The sequence below is a fragment of the Odontomachus brunneus genome, unplaced genomic scaffold (assembly GCF_010583005.1).
Source record: "Odontomachus brunneus isolate Ranch 3 - 2012 unplaced genomic scaffold, Obru_v1 Obru_scaffold_072, whole genome shotgun sequence".
NCBI lineage: Eukaryota > Metazoa > Arthropoda > Insecta > Hymenoptera > Formicidae > Odontomachus > Odontomachus brunneus.
This window is the reverse complement of record NW_022639522.1, coordinates 1199082-1218679: the sequence shown is the minus strand read 5'-3', so window position 1 is coordinate 1218679 and position 19598 is coordinate 1199082. Positions and strand designations below refer to the sequence as shown.

The window sequence follows — 19598 nt, the reverse complement described above, 5'->3', positions numbered from 1 at the left end:
GTAACTAAATTTTATATAATATATGCAGGGATTAATATTATTAAATAAAATCAGGATATGGTATGAAAAGAATATATAGTTTATTTCAACAAATTCAGTTCCATTCTAACAGCATATCTTTAATGACGTTATAATGTATTATGCTGAAAGAGAATACATTAATTAAACAATAAGTATCGAAACAATACAGATTTTCGTTTTATTTTTCTACATTATCACAAAATTATGTTCAGCAATGTAATTCTGAGATGTTCGTAAGAATTACAAGGCAATAAGTATATATTTGGTCACTATGCTGAATTAATTTTACTTGATTTTTAATTTCGAGACTTTCATATTTTGATGTCTTTTGAACTGCAAACTTTTGGAACAAAATCACTTTACTTCGCCACAGCAAATCCTATTCGGTCATTCTCCATATCGAACTCTGTATAGTAACGGCCGATAAACACGTCACCCAGAATCCATAACGGTCCGTTCGGCGGAGGAATATCCATACCCATGAAGCCACTCATGCACACTGTTTGACCAAGCTGCGTGATCTGCGGAAAATTCAAACATGAGGTGTGAAATCTATTATAATTTTACTGTAAATTATAAATCATGATTTATATTACTTACTTTAAGAATGTAGTCTTTACCAGTGAGAGCGAACTTCTTACCACCTATTGTAAAGTTAATTTCGGGCAATTGTTCAATCAAACTGCAGTCCACCTTTAAGAGTAAAAAAGCATGTAGAATTAGTGGTTTTGAAATTAATAGTTTTTGTGCAATTTAAAATATATAAACTTAAAAATTCCTCTTGTTTGTTGAAAATGTATAATAGAATCTTTATATTAATGAGAAGTACAATTGATTATTTGCTTACTATTGACGCTCCACCTATAATACTGGTAGCTCCGATCGCACTGTTAATATTTGCGACTTCCTCAACTGGTCCAGCTATCAAAGAGGTGCCAGTGTCAGCGATAGCCTGACAACCGGACGCACACAGAGTGTGACCATTTATTTCGATGCTGTGACACGATAATAATATAAACAACTTATACATAAATGCATATCATTTTGGTATACAATTTAAAACATATAAGAACTAAAGAGAGTCAATAAAAATTCAATTTAGTCGTTTAGGTTTTTAAGTATTTTATAGCTATATATGTAAATTTATTGAATTTCTTTAAAAAATATAGTTACATACCTATCCATGCCGAATTGCCAGTATCCTTTACGGCTAACGGGAACATACGTGAACTCGCCTTCGTAATGATCAGGATCAGAACCACCTAACAACATTTCACCGCCCACTTCGGCCTTAGGGTCGCTGTGTGAGTAATGTTTCTTTTATTACAATATGGGAAGGAAATATTTGATTCGGCGAGTTAAACAAATGTAAATGTTTTTAACATTAAATATTTTAATAGTGTAAGAGGAGATACGAACCGATTGAGGTAAAAACTGAAAACAGGTTTCGGCACTAACTCTTGTTTCACCATATTATAGAAGACAGGTGTCACTCCATCGACGGATATTGTGGAGTAACCCATTCCTAATATACCATCGAATTTCGCAGCGACAAAGGTTAAACCTGGTTCCCTGACAGCTTCCGCGAATGTTTGAGTTTGGACATTCAACCCACCAATCTATAAAAATATCTATATCAGTGATTTAATATTGCATGTTAGCTTCTGGCAGTAGTGAAAATGTTATTATATAAAAAACATTCAATAAAGATTTATTATTAAAGCATATTTATTTCTGACTGAATTGTTCTTTTTATTGAATGACTCACATTCACCACATCAGTAGATAAGAAACCAGACAGACTACCAGTTCCATAACGAATAGAGAAGTCAGTACCATTCTTCTGGTACGTGCTAGATTTTCTGCTGTCATACTTGTTATGCAGCACTGTAAATCACAGAATGGAATTGAACTAATAAATAATGAAAGATTTTTCAGGATGAGAATACTTATAATATTTATAATAATCTAGATAAACAATCTATTATTACTTTAATCATCAGACATACTTAGATGAATACATTGCTTTGATTTATAACGTTATCTTAATGTGTCAAAGGTCGTTTATATCTTAAGAGAGAGTGATAAATAGCATAAATAAGTTTACATTGGAATTTGCCTTCATAACATACAGATTGTCAGAATTTTTACTATTTAAATTACATTCGTTTAGTAGTAAAAATATTAAAATTTTTATTTTTAAGTTACATATACAGAATAAAAATACTATAGTGCCAAGATGACTATGATTTGAATTTTTATCTAATATATATAACCAGTCTTGCTTAATTATCTCAAACTAATTATCTCAAATAATTACAATTTTACACAACAAATTTATAATTTTACAGTAACAAATGTTTTAAAAACATGTGTAAATACATAAATAATTAAATATCGGATTTAATAATAAAATATAACAAGATACTTACAGCAAGCAATATTAGTAATCTTGCACTTTTTAGATGGTACCCAGAGATTTGAAGAACCTGTATCAAAAATCACCTTAAATTTTTGTGGTGGAGTTCCAATACTGATTTCGCCAAAGTATTGAGCATCCAGGTAGTTAGACAAAGGTTCTGGTGTAGGAGTAGTAACTCCATACATACGAACTTGCTGCACATCAGTGCCTACTTTCTGCAGAGTGCTTCGAACAGATTCTGTTTTATGTAATTGGATCCTTAAAGAAACATTAAAAGTATTGCATTACATATATGTACACATAAATATAAGTACCTCTACTGGTATGAGCTGTACAATCAATACAAAGAACACTATGAGTCATCCTTTAAAAAAAGATTATACATATTTAAGCTTTGTCTCAGTTTATATGTTATGATACAAGAGAATGTTAAATATATTTCTATATCTAAGATTATATATTAAATATGAAAGTTGTAATTGTAAAACTAAATTAAAATTCTTATAGTGTATTATGATATACTGGTATATTTTTTTCATTTTAAATTGTAAATTTATATATACACAAGATATTTGTTGTCTAAAATATGTATTATTTAAGTAGAGAACCATTCAACAAGGATAGATAATATTCAACTGTTCTATCATTTACGCAGTAAAAAATTTTACACAATCTCTGGGAATAAATATTTGGTACAAGATAGATTTTTAAGATCAAAGCAGAGCAATATAAACCAGCTAAACCAAGAAGCAACACATTATCTATTACAGATTAGGACCAACACACTATCTATTACAGATTAGGACCAACACACTATCTATTACATGTTTGTTTATATTATGGGTAGAGTATAAGATATAGTTATGTATTTGATAAATATACAGTACATCATGTACTCACACAGTATATCATGAATCTTTTTTTTCCAGAATGGATTTTTCTTGATAAAATTTTATCAATTACTGTATAAATATAGAATTTTATATCGTGTAATCTTTAATTTCATATCTAAGTCACATTACTTAGGTTCAAAGATAAATGTTTTATGATAGTTATATTATTTCTTGTGTGACAATTAGACATTTCCTCTTTCTTATCGATAAACGAAAATATACTTTTTCGTACAATTTTCGCGAATGTCCAAAGTATCAGTTATGTTCATATAATTTTCGCGTCGATACGAAGATCGACATAGATGACAACGAATATCAGACTAGTTATTTTGAAAACGTATTGAAACTTGAACAACCGTAACTACGCAAGCCAAAATCACAATTAGTCGAATTCTAGATTTCTAATTTTCGCAATTCTCAATCCCCAACACTTAGCTTGACACGGACTTTTAGTAACTGATTCATAATTGATGTGTCATGCGACATCAATACAAGAATAATTGCTCCACTACTCACCTCTGAAGCTTTGCGTCGGTCAGCACGAAGAGTGCGATGACCGTTACGAGAATGCGGAACATATCTCGTGAGTTCTTCGAAATTAAAAATGCAACAATTACGACGTAATTTAGGCGTCGGGTTTCCGTCCGAACCTGTGCAACCGGAGACGACGAAGCGAAAAGCTGACTGACTACTAGCGCTCTCAACTGCAGCTCACCATTGCTGTTTATCGACGCGCAATGTCGATTATATATACTGTTGCGCGTGCTGCACGCGGTAGGAGAGGGAGACACGGTGGTGGCGCGGCGCGGTGTTCGAATCACGCCGACTGGCCAATCACGCGGCCGCTTTTTTGAGAGTGCACCGGAAACGACGGCGCTGATTGGCGGACAGGATGAAGTACATGTCACCGTGTCAATCGGCCGGCAAGAACGCAGATAAAGAAGCACTTTCTTCATCAATTACAAGCCCAAAAATATCTTTCCGCGTATATTTTTCTTAGCTTGCGCTCTTCCGACGTATAGAAATAGATGGGTGATTAATGAATGAGAAGCGAGCCTGCCTCGTGCATCGGCGAATGCATTGTTTGCGCTGACGAGGCATATGCACGCGAGACCGCACTTTACAAATGACATCGTTAAACTCAAGTAAGACGATGTTCCGCTTGACGACGAGCCGTATCAGCGATGTGCAAGACAAAGTACCATCATTGCTCAAGGTCAAGATATTGCAATTACACGCGGGAATTCGCACTTGTAACGTACGAAAGTTACACTTACGGTTCGGCGATAAATGTAGATTGGATTCACCGCTTATCAAACGTATCGTTTATCACGATTGAAATTTAATGTGGCTAATAGTTCGTCAGGTTCGTCTCGCTGAAGTTACATTCATTTATATATTTTGTTTCTGCATTAAAAATAAATTGGCGCGTATTTACATTGGCGTGTGTTTACATTTTTGGATAAATGGAGAAAAGGAAGGAAAACGCATGAATGCGTCTATCTTCCCTTATAGAAATATCAATACTAAGAATCATTGATAATTACTTATTTTCAGTATTAAAAATACTGGATAATAAGTAATTATCAATGATTCTTAGTATGATATTTCTATAAGGGTTGTAAGCGTCTATTTTGAAAGAAAAACACCAAGACTCATATTCTAAACTCTTTTTTGTCGCTAAAAGTATCTCTAAAAGTAGCCTTAAAAGTCAACCAGAAGACTTATAAGTCTTCTTTTAAAGGCGCTTTTAAAGATAAAAATTCAGAATGTTGATCGCTTTTAAAGATAAATTCAGAATGTGAGTCTAATACTTTCAGTTTTGAAACATTATTTTGTAGATAAATATAGAACATGAACAGTCAAGTATTATTTTCGAAAGATATTTATTATCACATTTAGATAATCAATTTGTTTCTCTTAGAACCTTTGGATCCTTCTTCAACTTTGTACGAGCCTCTTCTACTTTGCATAGACTCGCTCTCTTTATCTATTTTTATTTATAACCCGAGGTCTATTATTTTTAGCCGATACCTCTATACTTTCATTCAGTTCTTGTACGCACGCCTTTTCTCCTCGGCGTTCGATCATAACGCTTGTTTCATTTTGAGAGCAAGTAACGTGACACGTAAAGCAGTTAAATCGTGTAGAACTCGACGCGACAATCGCGCGAGAGCGAGTCGTATTTCTCGAGATGTTAGATTTATTTCTATATTTTCACAGAGGCTCGCGGTTTTGCCGCGCAAGAGTTTTTCCTTGCGCGGCATTTTCATCTGTTCGCGCGTTTCGTTTGTCGTTCGCGCGGTGCATGCCGGGACGATAGAAGACCCTGATAGAAGACCCTGCCGGCCAGCCAATCGCGAGCCGGTGTTGCGCGCGACTTGGCCGCACTACTCGCAGTTCCGAGCCCGATTCGCCGCGGAGTTATCGTTCCTCTCTCTTGGCCCGTAGCAGCCAGCGAAGACAAAATTTCCCCGAGTGTGCAGCAGCGGAAAGCGGCAACAGGAGCAACCGAACGGCAACCACGTCGTTTATCATCCAGTCACGCGTCCATCGTCGCGTCTACGAATCGCCGACGTCGCGAATTGCAACGCGCGCGCTAAATAACGTTGTACTCGCGGCCACTCACGGACCGGAGGGCGAGCCCGTTGTGATCCGCTGGAGATAGTGTCAACGAGACAAGGTAGAGAAAACACAAGATATGCGTGAGCGTCGCGTCACGAAACTCGGTGGAGAGATGCAGAGGTACTCGATTACAGGGTCGTCGTCGTTACCGCGGTAGCGGCGGCGGCCACCAAAGCACAGTTCCTCTCGCCGGGATCCGTCCGAACGTGCTCCGGTTTTATGTCAAATGCAGCTCCGGAGATGCTCCGTCGGAGACGACGACGCCAACGAGCACCGTCGTCGTCTTCGTCTTCCTCGTCGTTGTCGCCGCCGCCGCCGCCGCCGCCGCCGCCGTCGTTACCGTCATCGTCGTCGTCGTCGGCTCGATGAGCGGCATCGTTGCGGCGACCCACTTTCGCGCGGCTCCGCGCTCTCGCGTGCCGGCCGAATTAGCATTTTCTTTATTGTCTCATATCGACAAAACATCGTCCTCCCGCGTTTCGCCCCCTTTAACCGTGTGCTCGTTTCTGTCCTACTCTCACTTTCTTTCTCTCTCTTCTGCCTTCTCCCTCCCCATCTTTCTGTTTCTTTCTCAATCTTCTTGCTGTATCTGTGTCTCGTGCTGTCTCTCGCTCTCTTTGTCTCTCCTGTTCCCTATTTGTGCCTCACACCGATATTCGCGGCAGTGATAAAATTCTCTCACTCTTTCATCCTTTCTCTTTCTCTCTCTGTCTTTTACCCCCGACCCCCTCCACCTCCATTTGTACGTCTGTCCTTGTCTTGCTTAGAGCTAGCGCTGCATGCACATAACTAACGCCGTATTATCATGCCGGCGTTGGACGTACACGCTACTGTCAAAGTTGTGCGCTTTCCGCGGTCCAGGTTTATCCGTTCGATTTCAATCGCATTTTTTAATAGTGTACGCGTGATCGCGTTGCATTGGCGAGGTCCGCGTCAATATGTTATTAATTAGCGCGTTTCACCTTCGTGGCATTTAACTCCGATTGGCTCTAAACGCCGATAATGTCATTTATAAATAAGTCGTTTATTTTGAAAGTGATATGAATCTAGACAAAAGAGGCACATCACATTGGTTTATATTTACGTTTTATTTAAGTCGCACTACTTTTAAATTGTCCACTTTGACGATTCTCTGTATGTGTACGTAGCTGTGTGTCTACAAATATACAGTTCCTGTCGTGATCTCGCTAAAGCGTACTTGACTCGTGTTTCTTGTGATATTCACATTAAAAATGTACTTCATTGCATGATAATAGTGGACAGTGTGATTGTGATTTTCTTTGTGTTCTAGGGTAGAAAAAATGTCGGACCGAAAGGCTGTAATCAAGAATGCTGACATGTCAGAAGAGATGCAGCAGGATGCTGTTGACTGTGCTACTCAAGCACTTGAAAAATATAATATAGAAAAGGTATATTTTTTAAATCTTATATATCATAAATGTATTAGATAACTTATTTTGTAACTATTATACAAGCACATTCTCAGAATGTGTAAAACATAATCAAAGTATGTGTGTATATATATATATATATATATATATATATACACACATATATAGGTGGGTATATTTAGTTTTTTTTCTACTGTTTTAGGTATATTAGTTAGATATATTATTTAGGTTTTAGTTTTTTCTCCATTATGTCTTATCCAATGACAATGATAATACAAATCATATTTTATGGACACCAAACTATAATTGAATATCCTTAAAATTTGATTTAAATGGTCCATTGGAGTCTAGATAATTTGTATCAAGCATGTAATGTATGTTAAAATGTTGTATTTAATTAGTTATACTTTGGTAAGAAACTATAATTGCATGTGTGGGTATACACATATATAATCTAAGGAGAATTTACATATAATAGTAATGTTAAGTATTGATTATTATTGATAAATATTTGTACGTTAAGTATTGATTTGTTAAGTATTGATATAATATTGAAATATCAACCCATTTTATTAAAATATAATAATATAAGATAGAGCTTTAATTAAAAGTAAATAGCATTAAGAATCAATTCCACAATTTACTTTAATTTAACTTGTTAAAGACTTATACAAACTTGCATTATTCATATTCACAAGAAAATAACTAATCTAATGTAAAATGTATCTAAAAAGAATTCTTTTACTGTACAAATCATGATTAGTTGATTTTCTGATGAATATGCAATATATAATTATGCAAGTTTGTCTGGATAGGCTTTTAAATAAATTAAATTCCAGTTAAAATAAGTTATGGAATCAGGCTTTAAGCATAATTATTGAAACTGTAAAAATTTGTTCTTCCAAACTTTTTATTCCTTATGTAAATTATGAAGTATATCTGGTGAAATTGTTAGATCAATATCATTATTGATTTTACCATTAATATTGTATATTCTTATCAGCTATATTGATATTGGCCTTTTTCAGGATATTGCAGCATATATCAAGAAAGAGTTTGATAAGAAGTACAACCCGACGTGGCATTGCATTGTAGGTCGTAATTTTGGTAGCTATGTGACGCACGAAACAAGACATTTTATCTATTTCTATCTGGGTCAGGTAGCGATTCTTCTGTTTAAGAGCGGATAAGCTGATTTCTATTGTCTATTCTCCATCCTTCCTTTTCTCCTCTCCTTCCCCTGTCCTTTCTCCCATCCTTTTTTCCCTCGCTCACTGCGCAAGAAGAAAAGTACATTTAAAAATCACTACATCATGTGTAAAAGGACCTTCAGTATGTGTATGTATACATAACAAAAATTCCTTTTAAAACTAATGCATGCGCCCGATAAATGAGCGACAAAAGAAATGTGAACGTTTCCGACTTAAATATTGTTCATCGTTATATAAGTGGGAGATAACACGGATAAATTCTGTGAAGTAACTCCTTAGGGTAGGGAGATGAACTGGAAAATGAAAAAAAGAAAAAAAAATGAAGAAGATGACATACAACCTTACATGTTAAAATGTACTTTGTATGCCAACAAGTTTGTTGTGTTCTTGTTTTATATTAGGTAAATATGCAAAACGGTTGAGTTCAATACTGGCGATTTTAAATTAGCAAATTTTAGTGTAATTGTTTAATAATAGTGTTCAAGAACACTAAGTGCACTATATATATATATATATAAATTTATATATATATATATACATATATATATATATAAATCATATACTCTCTTCGCGTTAGGTGGATTTGCAAGTGAAATATTTTGCTTGATTCTCTACGTAAATGCGAGAGTATACAGTATCCAATAAGGTAATCGCCAATAATGAATGTAACCCCGCTCGTAATTGATTGCGACCGTTATTTTATATTATTTTTTGAAAAACCGTCATCGTCCCTTATGTACTACGCATCGATTATAACTGGTTCTACGTATTTACTTTAGTATGACATCTTCGGTTAGTTTAAGGACTTTCAAAATGACCGAAAGAAGGAAAACGAAAGCTCAATATCTCGACGTACGATATCGTCGTATACGTAATACTCTAACAACTTTATTTCGATATAAAACGAATATGCTATTGAATAACGACATACGACTAGTTCATTGCTACCTTCACAATTTTTTATATTGTGCACAGAGACTATGCAAGAAGTTTTATCTCAAGGCGATGTATACTTAGGGGAGAAAAGTATTCGTTTCCAGAAAGAGAGAAAGAGAGAGAAAGATATCATCTTTCTGCCCGTTTAAATTCTATCTTTTATGTAATATTCAACACTCCATATTATGGTACTTATACATACATATATAATAAAAATACATATATAGATTATACATTATATAATATACTATTTATATATAGTGCAATCTTTCAAACGATTTTTCATGCAGCATTTGATTATCGTAAACGTTGCTACATTGTTCAAATTTTAGACTGACTATTAAATATTATCAAAAGTACTACCAGCGTGCATGATCTTTTTTTCGCAGCAACAGCTCGCAATGCCACTTTTTATAAGCAGCGAACACGCAATTTAAACAGTCAAATTGCTCGAAGTTAGATTCATGATAAATTGAAAGAAAATTTAAAAGAAAAACAAAAATCGAATCCTGTACCGAAGATCGACTGAAAATACCTGAACTGACATGTTAATGTCTTACGTTTCTTTTTTTTTTTTTTTATTTATTTATTGTTGTGTATATACGTATATATATATATAGATATATTTCAGCGATTTTATTGAGACATAAAAATTACATATATAAATAGTAACAGAGAATGATGATTTGTACCTTTACGGTGTTACACACTATGATGATGATGATTATGATGATGATGATGATGATGATGTATATTATGCTTTCGCCGTACTTGCTACATGAGATCGGTTCAAGAAGCACCGCTAAATAAGCTCGGAATTAAATCGTCGGTAGCTGTTAAAATGCCTATTGTACTTCGTACGTTATATATATACACACACACACACACATATATATATATATATATACATCCCGAGGTGCCGAGCGAATGATGTGTTAGGCGGCGGTAATTCATATTCGCTTGTTTCGCCGAGACTTCAGGACCAGCTTCCGACGCGCTTTCTCAAACCAAAATAGTGCGAGGTACTACCGGAAATGAAATAAAACTATTTTTCGTATAACCCGAAGATGCACACAAGCTGATAAGCGAGAAACGAATGCAGTCAGCATGACAACATTCGTATTTCATTAGGGATCGAGCTTCCTCGGTGGGAATTCGTTCCGCACCACCGAGAGACATTTCGAGAGATATCTTCGCGATCGAATAACATGCAGAAGATGCGGTAAAAGCAGACTATTATTGTGCTTAACAATAAAAATGAATTCCACATGAAACGATGCATTTTACCCTTCTCTGCGTAACTTTCTATTGCGTCGAATGTATAACGTACGATGTAAAAGCGAGGCTACTGCGGTGAGCGATATTGAATATTACGAGGTTGAATTTTGTTCAAAAATTGCGACGCTAAAATAGGGAGAGAGTAGCATGAGTTGCGGTCGAGAATACATATATACACACATGCATGTATACACGCTCACACGTATACGGTATTGCGAAGAGAACATCAATAACGCGTTCTCGATAAAATTCAACCTTGTGACTTGCAATACACGGAGTAGCTAACTAAGTAATTACCTGTTATATTTCGCATCATTTGTGTAACTTTGTTGAACTCGTTTATCTTGTTTCCCCGTATAGAAACTATAAATAGTTATGTTTCTGCTATGCCGTACGTACATTCGTGCACGTATGGGTGATGTTGCGCGAATACGTATGCGAAAGTCGATATTTGCACTTCCTATTTTGGCTTCCTAATAAGAATTGCTTTTTTATCGTTACTATGTAAGATTCCTTCATTTCATTCATCATGTTATAATTAATAACGTGATATATTTATTAGTATCTGCATTTTGACTTTTTATCATTGCATTATTTAAACACAATTACATATTAATCAGTTTATAGAGTTACTTACAAATTAACGAATAAGTATCCTACAGAAAATTCCACTTAGGAACTATTAAGTATTTTCAACGTCTTAAGTCTACGCTAATTATTCCTAAAAATTAAGTATCGGGTTAACAAAAATCATCGGTAATATTAGACTGGTACTGAGACGCGACTTATTTATACAACTGTTATTCTATATTACATTTATATTAGCCTCTATCTAGCCTCTATCTAGCCTCTTTTACTTCTAAGTAGACCTTCATTTGATTGCATTTGATATTGCAATAAAATTTTTTTTTTTCAAAAACGCGGTTACATAAAGTATAACTATTAATTTATTCATTATAAATACCGTCGCGATCTCTTTGGCTAATAATATCTCTAAGGAAGAAGTATCTAATTATGCGAGGATTAATAAGAAATTTGACGAAAAATTTAATTTAGCAGATAAAAACCGACTACAATCTGAATGTAGATATAAGCACGCAAACATTGAAGTCAACTCGATCATTACATTCTATATTCGCTTCAATGTTATTTTCAAGACGCGCTTTAAATTTGAACTGTACAATTGCACTGTCTCGATAATCGTATAAACAATACATGCATTCGTGAACATCTTGGAATAGAGTAAACGAATGAGCGAAAACGTAGCGGTAACGTAGAAACATTTTTTTCGATACATTCACTATCACCGTACAAAAATCAGTCTTTTGTAAAAAACAAGTCTTTTGTTGATCTTTGCTTCTTTTAGCCCTCGCTTTCGGTCCATTGTATGGATGCTGCGGCTCAATTCTTGAAGCGCGTCATTAAGCTCAGTATTTTGTCGTACAAAAGCGTATTCACGTCCTTAGCCCACATATAGTCCAAGTGATTAAATCCGTCATGCGGCACTCGGAATTTGGCGAAAGGCTTGCCTAACTCGTTGTATAATTGATCGACATCCTGCGAGAGAAACAATGTAATGTAAGTGTGGTGAAAACATCGGCGCAATTAGAATAATATTATACACAGATCCATTTAATTCGGACGTCTTGTGTGGGTATTTTTCAGGATATATTCAATCTTCTAACAAAAAATGTTTAATATATAAGCTTGCACGGGGCTGGATAGTTATAATCTGTCTTGCTGTCTTATTCTCCCTCTTTTCTCCTTTGGCAAGATATCGTACAAGCTCGTATCTTTTTATCTTTATACAATTTACATTCCGAAAAATGTATCCGAGAGAGAAGAGCCCAAAATATTCGCGATAAAGAGAATTTTAGTATATTTACAAAAATATTCATATGTAAGAGGATATATTATAATCTTTCGGCTTTTGAAATTCCCATTATCACTGAACATTATTATTAAGACTCTCGGATACTCGCATCGTCTATCTTTTTTTAATAACGTTAGAAGAGCGAGGAAACGTGTTAAAAATTCTTGTGAAATATGTCGAGATAAAGAGATATATCTATAAAATGACATTTGCAATTGATTAAGCTCACCTTTAAAATATTCCGAACACTTTCCTATATTGCTCTAACAATAAATAAATAATCATAAAATTAACGTGACACGTAAATTTCCTTTTTAACCTAATTTTCTCATTATTCTGTCATTAATTTTATGTTTACTGATTGTTAGAACAGAAAAGTGTACAGAATATTTTAGAGATACGCTTCATCAATCGCAAGTATCATTTTGTGAATATTTCTTTTTACCTCGACGTATTTCGCAAGAATTTTTAACATGCGTTTTCTCGCTTCTGACGTCATTAAAAAAGAGATGGATGATGCAAGTATCCAGGAGCCTTAAACTGAGAATTTCACTATCGCGATGAACGATGAGAATTGGTTCTTTTTTTCGAGGTGCAGGATTCATTGACGTTGTTCGAGTGTTAAAACGAATGGACCACACTGTGTATACAAAAAAATACAAACCCTGACGTCCGATAACCAGTCGTTGGAGCTGTAATGTAGCGCAATTGGCACTCGGATTTTACTTAGATCATATTTCGGTGGAAAGATACTATTGTAGATGCCTAAGTTACCGAAAAATCCATAATCGAACTGCTGGAATTTGCCTAATGAAGAAACGAACTTATTACATTGTGTTATTACATTGTTTTTTTTTATTTTCGAGAGAAAAGAAATAGATTTATCGGATCAATAGATAGAAATAGATTTATCGGAAGAAATAGATTTATAGAATCACGGTTACTATGCTATCTTTGCAGAAATAGAACGCCTATAAGAATGGACGTTAGCGAGTGAGCGAGTACTTACCGGACGTGATGAGTTGCGCGTAGTGTACAAATTGCTTTGTACTTGCACCAGCGGGAACGTGTCCCAAGATTGTCGGCAAAAGAGTCTGCAAAAGTGACAGTAACACTTAGTATATATGCAGACTTAGAAGTATATATAGGATGTTCCGTAATACGCTGAATAATTATAACTCTATGAATTAACGAACGATAGTACTCACTAAAAAAATTTAAAAAAATATATATAACAAATTTTACAATCAATTGTCAAAATTAATGATACGGCCGAACAATAGCCGCGATATTATTCGGCAATTTTTATGTTATGTTAAGAGCAACAGGATTGGGAATGTTTGAAAGTAATTCATCTCAGACGTTCTTAAAATATCTTTAGGATATTCGGAGAATATGCGGAGATTTATGCTGTTTGGAATTGCTGCTATCGTTTTCAAGAAGTAACGAGTTATAGTTTCTGTTATTTTTTCCACCAAGTTTTGCGAACTTTCTTATCATGATTTCCTACCATTCGTCCCGCACACACACACACACGCGCGCGCGCGTGTGTGTGTGTATATATATATATATATATATATATAATATAATAACTTCTTATATTCTACACTTCTTATATTCTACACGTAAAATAGCAATGAAAGAAGCAATTATTTTCATTACTGTTAGTATTACTAACAAAACAAAAAATGAAGGAGATAACATCAAATTACAACTGAAAAAAAATAACTTATGAAAATAACGAAACTTCCCAAGCCTGCGTAATATTGATAATATCACTAATTGTGTTGAATAACACAATAATCATAACAATTAGTACTTGAATAGAATGTCATTGCAATATTTTAAACAACACAACGACGATAACGTCGATATCGTACCTTATTGAGTTGATCACGATCGTATCCAGCGATTAGGAAAAGCACATTCGAGCAGATTGGTTGCATGATAGCGCCCTCCACACATATTAGTTCCTGAAATCTTTTCATGCCTTCGCTCGTAGGCTCGAATTCATATTGCCCGATTAATTTTGCCACTAACTGCAACGGTTATTTTAAATATTATTATTTTGTATGTATACGTGTGCATTAAGAAACCGTCCGAGATCGCCGGTTTATCCTGGAGATTCGGCGGGCTACGTACGTCAATCGGCGTGATGAATCTCGCCAACAACTGGAAAATAGGACTCGTCATCCTGGAGCTATAAGCCACTGGAGCCATGGCGAACATTGCGTGGATTTTGTCCTGGTATTCGGGCAGCTGCGTTGACATGACGAAGAAGCTAGTGGTGCCTTGGCTGTGCCCCAAATAGAACAGCTTCTCGCGGCCAGTAGTCTTCAGAATATAATCTATCATCGCCGGGAGATCGATTGTACCGATTTCATGCCAACTGCAAAAGTAAAGACTCGCATGAATTATGCTTATTCCAGCGAGTAATGAATTTATGCCACGGAACACATTTTAATAAATGTGTTACCATTAAAGAAAAGAAGCTAAATTCGGGATTGAAATCACGGGCTACTTTGAGAAAGCAACTTTTACAACTTTAGTTAAATTGCAAGATGTTAATGGCTGTTGGCAACATTAAATGTTATTTTTATTTACGACAATAGTCTGTTATTTCTTTTCTCCTCCCCCCCCCTCTTTCTCTCGGATTAGATTCTAATTAAGCTACAATTAATCGGTAAATATTTAAAGTAGATATGTTTAAATGTGATACCGAGGCTGTGAATAAACGTTATTAGACAACATCTATACGCTCGTTAAGTACCAACGAAAGGAGAATCTGCTTTTATCGATATTTATTTGAGCTATATTAATATATCCTTGCAATGACACCTTTTCGATTAGTCATACGAATTCCAGTCTTGATGCAATATGTTTTGTATAATGTTGTCTAAAAATTGAGATAACGTCAATAATTCCTGAAATTCAATAACTTTAATAACTTTAATGACGTTGATATCACGGTGTACGATGTTGTCTATTTGTTTTTAAGTTGTTTTGTATTTGAGATATTCACCCTAGCATTATCTATGTTATCATATCCCAAATAATGATTTTAATCGCGATCAAAACAGATAAATAGGAAAGATTGAACGATTAAATTTTTTTCAATTGTGATTACATGAGATAATATTAATTGCCAATGAAAACGCTGATTTTTTGTTATAGATACAATGCAATAACTACAAATCAAAACAGTATGACTCGAGCCCCTCGCAAGTATTTGTCAGTGCGATTGTGCTTGCATGTGTTATTTGCAACTATGCGACTAGAAATTTCGCAAGTTGCTTGCGATGAATCACCTAATAAAAAACAATAGTAAGAATTAAAACAAAAAATTGCCAAACGGTTAAAGATTCTACATATTATATTGGAGAGAAAGAAATACACTTCACAAGTTATATTATTTTTATCGATAGACTCAATTAGATCTTATCGTGCTCAATTAGGTATTATCGTACTACTACTATTGCTTCATATTAATTTAATATCTACTGGGGGTACCGTAAATATACTTGTCATGATTGTCTTATTGCTATCGTGATGTTATCGCGATATGTTATGTCCTGAGATATGATTATTCGTATACGAAAAATAAATAATAAATGTCAGCTGTGCTCATCACTCTGTCCCTTTTATTGAGACGTAATAAGATTGAAGCGTATTCAAAGATAAGATTGCAAATATTGATTGAAGTAAATCTCGAGAGACGTCGAATTAAAGCTTTAAACGCGCGCTTCGTATCCATGTTTGTTGCGTCTTATTTTCAGTATCTACAACGTACATGTTAATCCAAATAATACGTGTTAATTAAATAAATATTAAAAAAATATAAAAACATGTGTACGTGCGTGTGTATATGTTACAAATACATATGTGTATTGTATGTAATATATATAACATTGTGTTGAATGTTAAAAACCTCACCTGAAATTCCAATAATCCTTCTTTGCGATCGATGGGTTTATGTGTTTGCGGGAGTACATACTGCCACGTACATTGCCAAGCCACACGTCGTACCCAGCGTCCGACAAAACGAATCCTGAAATATCCGAAATAAAAATACGAAATATCTGTGATAATGCGAAGATGAGTTCTTGTGAACGCGCCACGGTGCGATAATCGCATTGTCAGTTTTGATCAGCGAAAATAATGCATTAAACACTGAATTTGTATCGCTTCATCAATCAATCAATTAATAATTCAGTCAGTTGAAATAAGAAAAAAAAACATAAATTTCTAATGAACACGTCAATGATGCCCGTGCAGTCAGTGATGTCAGTGGGGAAATTAAATTAATTTAATTTAAACAGTTTGCTTAGCGAATAATTGCACTCGCGAATAATTTTTGCAACAGTTTCGGCTACTGATTAAGACGTTCCAGATAGCACAGAGAATTCTTAAAGAATTCAAAAAGAATTCAATCGTATGTCACCAATTCTGAGTTCATTTTCAGATGCAAAAAAATCCTTCAGAATTCAGTTCAGCGAAAAGAATTTTTTTTGCATCTAAAAATGAACTCAGAATTGATTACATACGACGGGTTTTTTTTGAATTCTCTGTGTTATCTGGGATATTAATGCTCCACCAGAGAATAAGACTACAATCTTCGTGACATGTCCGTGAGGATTAAGAAAAAAACACAATCCGTGATTGATTGAGTTTGAAACACTTGGAAAATGCTTGGATTCGAGGTGTTTTTCCTTACCCAAACTTTTTTCAGGTCCAGAAAGCACCCACACTGCGGAGCTGGCCAATAAACCGTGCATCACCAATGCAACAGGTTTTTGCTCATTGCTGGAAGTCACTGTTTTTCCTCTTAACCGATGCATTGTTAAAATATAACCGTCATGGGTGACCACTGTATGTACCTCAGAGTGATATTCGTATTTATCCACCAGTTGTGCCTGTACAACGATAGCTTTCCAGTTTTTCGAATATAAAATCGACAGATCGGTGTAGAATTAGAGATTTCTCTCTCTACATTTAATTTATTAATTAATTATAAATTATTTATATGAATTAAAAAAGCAAGTACAGACATCAAACACTATGTAAACATCAAACTAGAATTTTTCAAATAAATTATACATTAACTTTCTTCTTATATCAAACTGAATTGCTTTTTTATTCCATTGACGTACTCTGACGTTGACAGTATTTAATATTATAATTATAAGCGTTTATATCCTTTGTATTCATTTGTTTACTACTAATAAAAATTCAAAGTAAGACGTTTAGACAATAATAAGAATAGAATAATACAATAATAGAAGGAAATCATGACATCTCGTGACATGACGTGTTTCGTTTGATTATATTATATTATAAGATTTGTGTACAGACCCTTAAAGATCTCAAAGGTCTTCAAAAGAACTCACGGTATTCTAGCTTTTAAAGTACTCACAGTGTCGAGATCCGCTTCCGATGCTAAATTTGCGTTGAATTGCAATTTCGCTAAACTTTCATCGGGCAATATGCGAAGCGAAGGATCCGACGTCGCGCGCACAAACGCCAGGATTGTGAGGAGGACCACGGTCGGTAGCAACATTTCCGAATACTCAATGAACGATTTACGATCTATCACCGATGATGAGTCCCGTGCGTGCGCGATTGTGTTGGGTTCTGCGCGTTTTTACGAGTAAACGCGCCGTATATATGGCGTCGCGCGGTCTTGAGAAACGCTTTACAGGGAGCATTTGTTTCCGTGTTGTCTTATCGTGCTTCATCTATTAATCCACAATAATTCATTTGATAATATAACAGCGATATTGGCGGTTAACGTCAATCTCAGTGAAGCATTGCGGAAAATGGGAAATATTATATTCGGTAGCGATAAGACTATCGAGGATGATTGATTGTTTTTTCATGATATGATTGAGCATGTCGTTTGTGTTGTGCACGCAGGTGAAATCTGACGCATGCATTTTTATGCAAATGATTTTATCAGACTGAATTCTTTTTAAAAACGAACCAGATGATTATTGCTATCTATACAATGTTAATACGGTTGATTGTGAAATTACCTGTCATTCTCGATTACTGTTTCAATTGAGATTGCGTGGGGATCACTGATTTTTTCTTTCGATCGGTTCTTTTGATAGACTTTTCATCAGATCATTGATACCATATCTGTTGACTAATTTTGAAATGGATCAAAGTAATTTGAAATTAACAAGTCGCAGCGATAGCTATTAGCAATAGAAGTACTTGCGACTTAGAAAAAATATGTTAAGAATAAATCTCAATAAAATGTCGTGAATATTCATCCGTCATCCATATTTACTTATACTGCACAAATGTCTAAAACTCATACAGCACAAATCTTCAAGACGTTCTAAAGACGTCCTAAAAACATACATCCTAAGAACGTTCTAGAACATTCTGTTCCACCAAACACAGAATATAAGTATTATATAACATAGAAGTAACACATAATATAACGTAATATAATGTTATACGTTATTAATGTTAAAATTACATAGTTTTCTTTTATAATTGCAATCTAATTGTGTTTTAGAACTGTTTATAATACAGTTATAATACTGTTATAATATTTTGTTATTTACAGGTTATAATTATATAACCAACATAACTAAAACATGTTATATAACAAGCGTTTATTTGCATTACATCTATACATATTACATGTTATATAGCATTCTTATATCTAGAAATCGGATTATTTGCTAGATGACTTCCATTTTCTTTCTCGTGTCTTTCTCGTACGTAAAATATGATGCATTAATATATATAAGAACAATGAACAAGACCGCACAACTTGTACTATGGAGTTCTATAGTAAAGTGAAGTGATACACTTTTTAATAATGGAAATTACTGTTACAATAGTAATCCTTTCCACTTGAATATGTACAGAAAGATGAAAATGAATAAATGAAAATAGCTCCATTAACACATAAAATGAGGACATACTGGGACA

General features: G+C 34.6%; 3 protein-coding genes across 3 annotated transcripts; 1 reads left to right on the top strand and 2 right to left on the bottom strand.

The window, feature by feature from the left end:
* Positions 1-174: 174 nt before the first annotated feature.
* LOC116846970 (lysosomal aspartic protease) lies at positions 175-4070 on the bottom strand. Its single transcript, XM_032821449.1, has 8 exons — positions 3853-4070; positions 2454-2701; positions 1790-1908; positions 1441-1640; positions 1199-1321; positions 869-1016; positions 622-714; positions 175-542 (listed from the first exon to the last, which is right to left on the bottom strand). The coding sequence occupies exons 1-8, from the start codon at positions 3912-3914 to the stop codon at positions 381-383; spliced, it is 1155 nt and encodes a 384-aa protein (XP_032677340.1). The 5' UTR covers positions 3915-4070; the 3' UTR covers positions 175-380.
* Positions 4071-5711: 1641 nt separating this feature from the next.
* Positions 5712-10769, top strand: LOC116846960 (dynein light chain 1, cytoplasmic). Its single transcript, XM_032821429.1, has 3 exons — positions 5712-6019; positions 7253-7370; positions 8381-10769. Exons 2-3 carry the CDS (start codon positions 7263-7265, stop codon positions 8540-8542), a joined length of 270 nt encoding a protein of 89 aa, XP_032677320.1. The 5' UTR covers positions 5712-6019; positions 7253-7262; the 3' UTR covers positions 8543-10769.
* Positions 10770-11312: 543 nt separating this feature from the next.
* On the bottom strand, positions 11313-18314 carry LOC116846959 (lipase 3-like). Its single transcript, XM_032821428.1, has 8 exons — positions 18064-18314; positions 17365-17563; positions 16584-16698; positions 14793-15039; positions 14531-14689; positions 13660-13744; positions 13315-13457; positions 11313-12334 (listed from the first exon to the last, which is right to left on the bottom strand). Exons 1-8 carry the CDS (start codon positions 18205-18207, stop codon positions 12179-12181), a joined length of 1248 nt encoding a protein of 415 aa, XP_032677319.1. The 5' UTR covers positions 18208-18314; the 3' UTR covers positions 11313-12178.
* Between the last annotated feature and the right edge of the window lie 1284 nt (positions 18315-19598).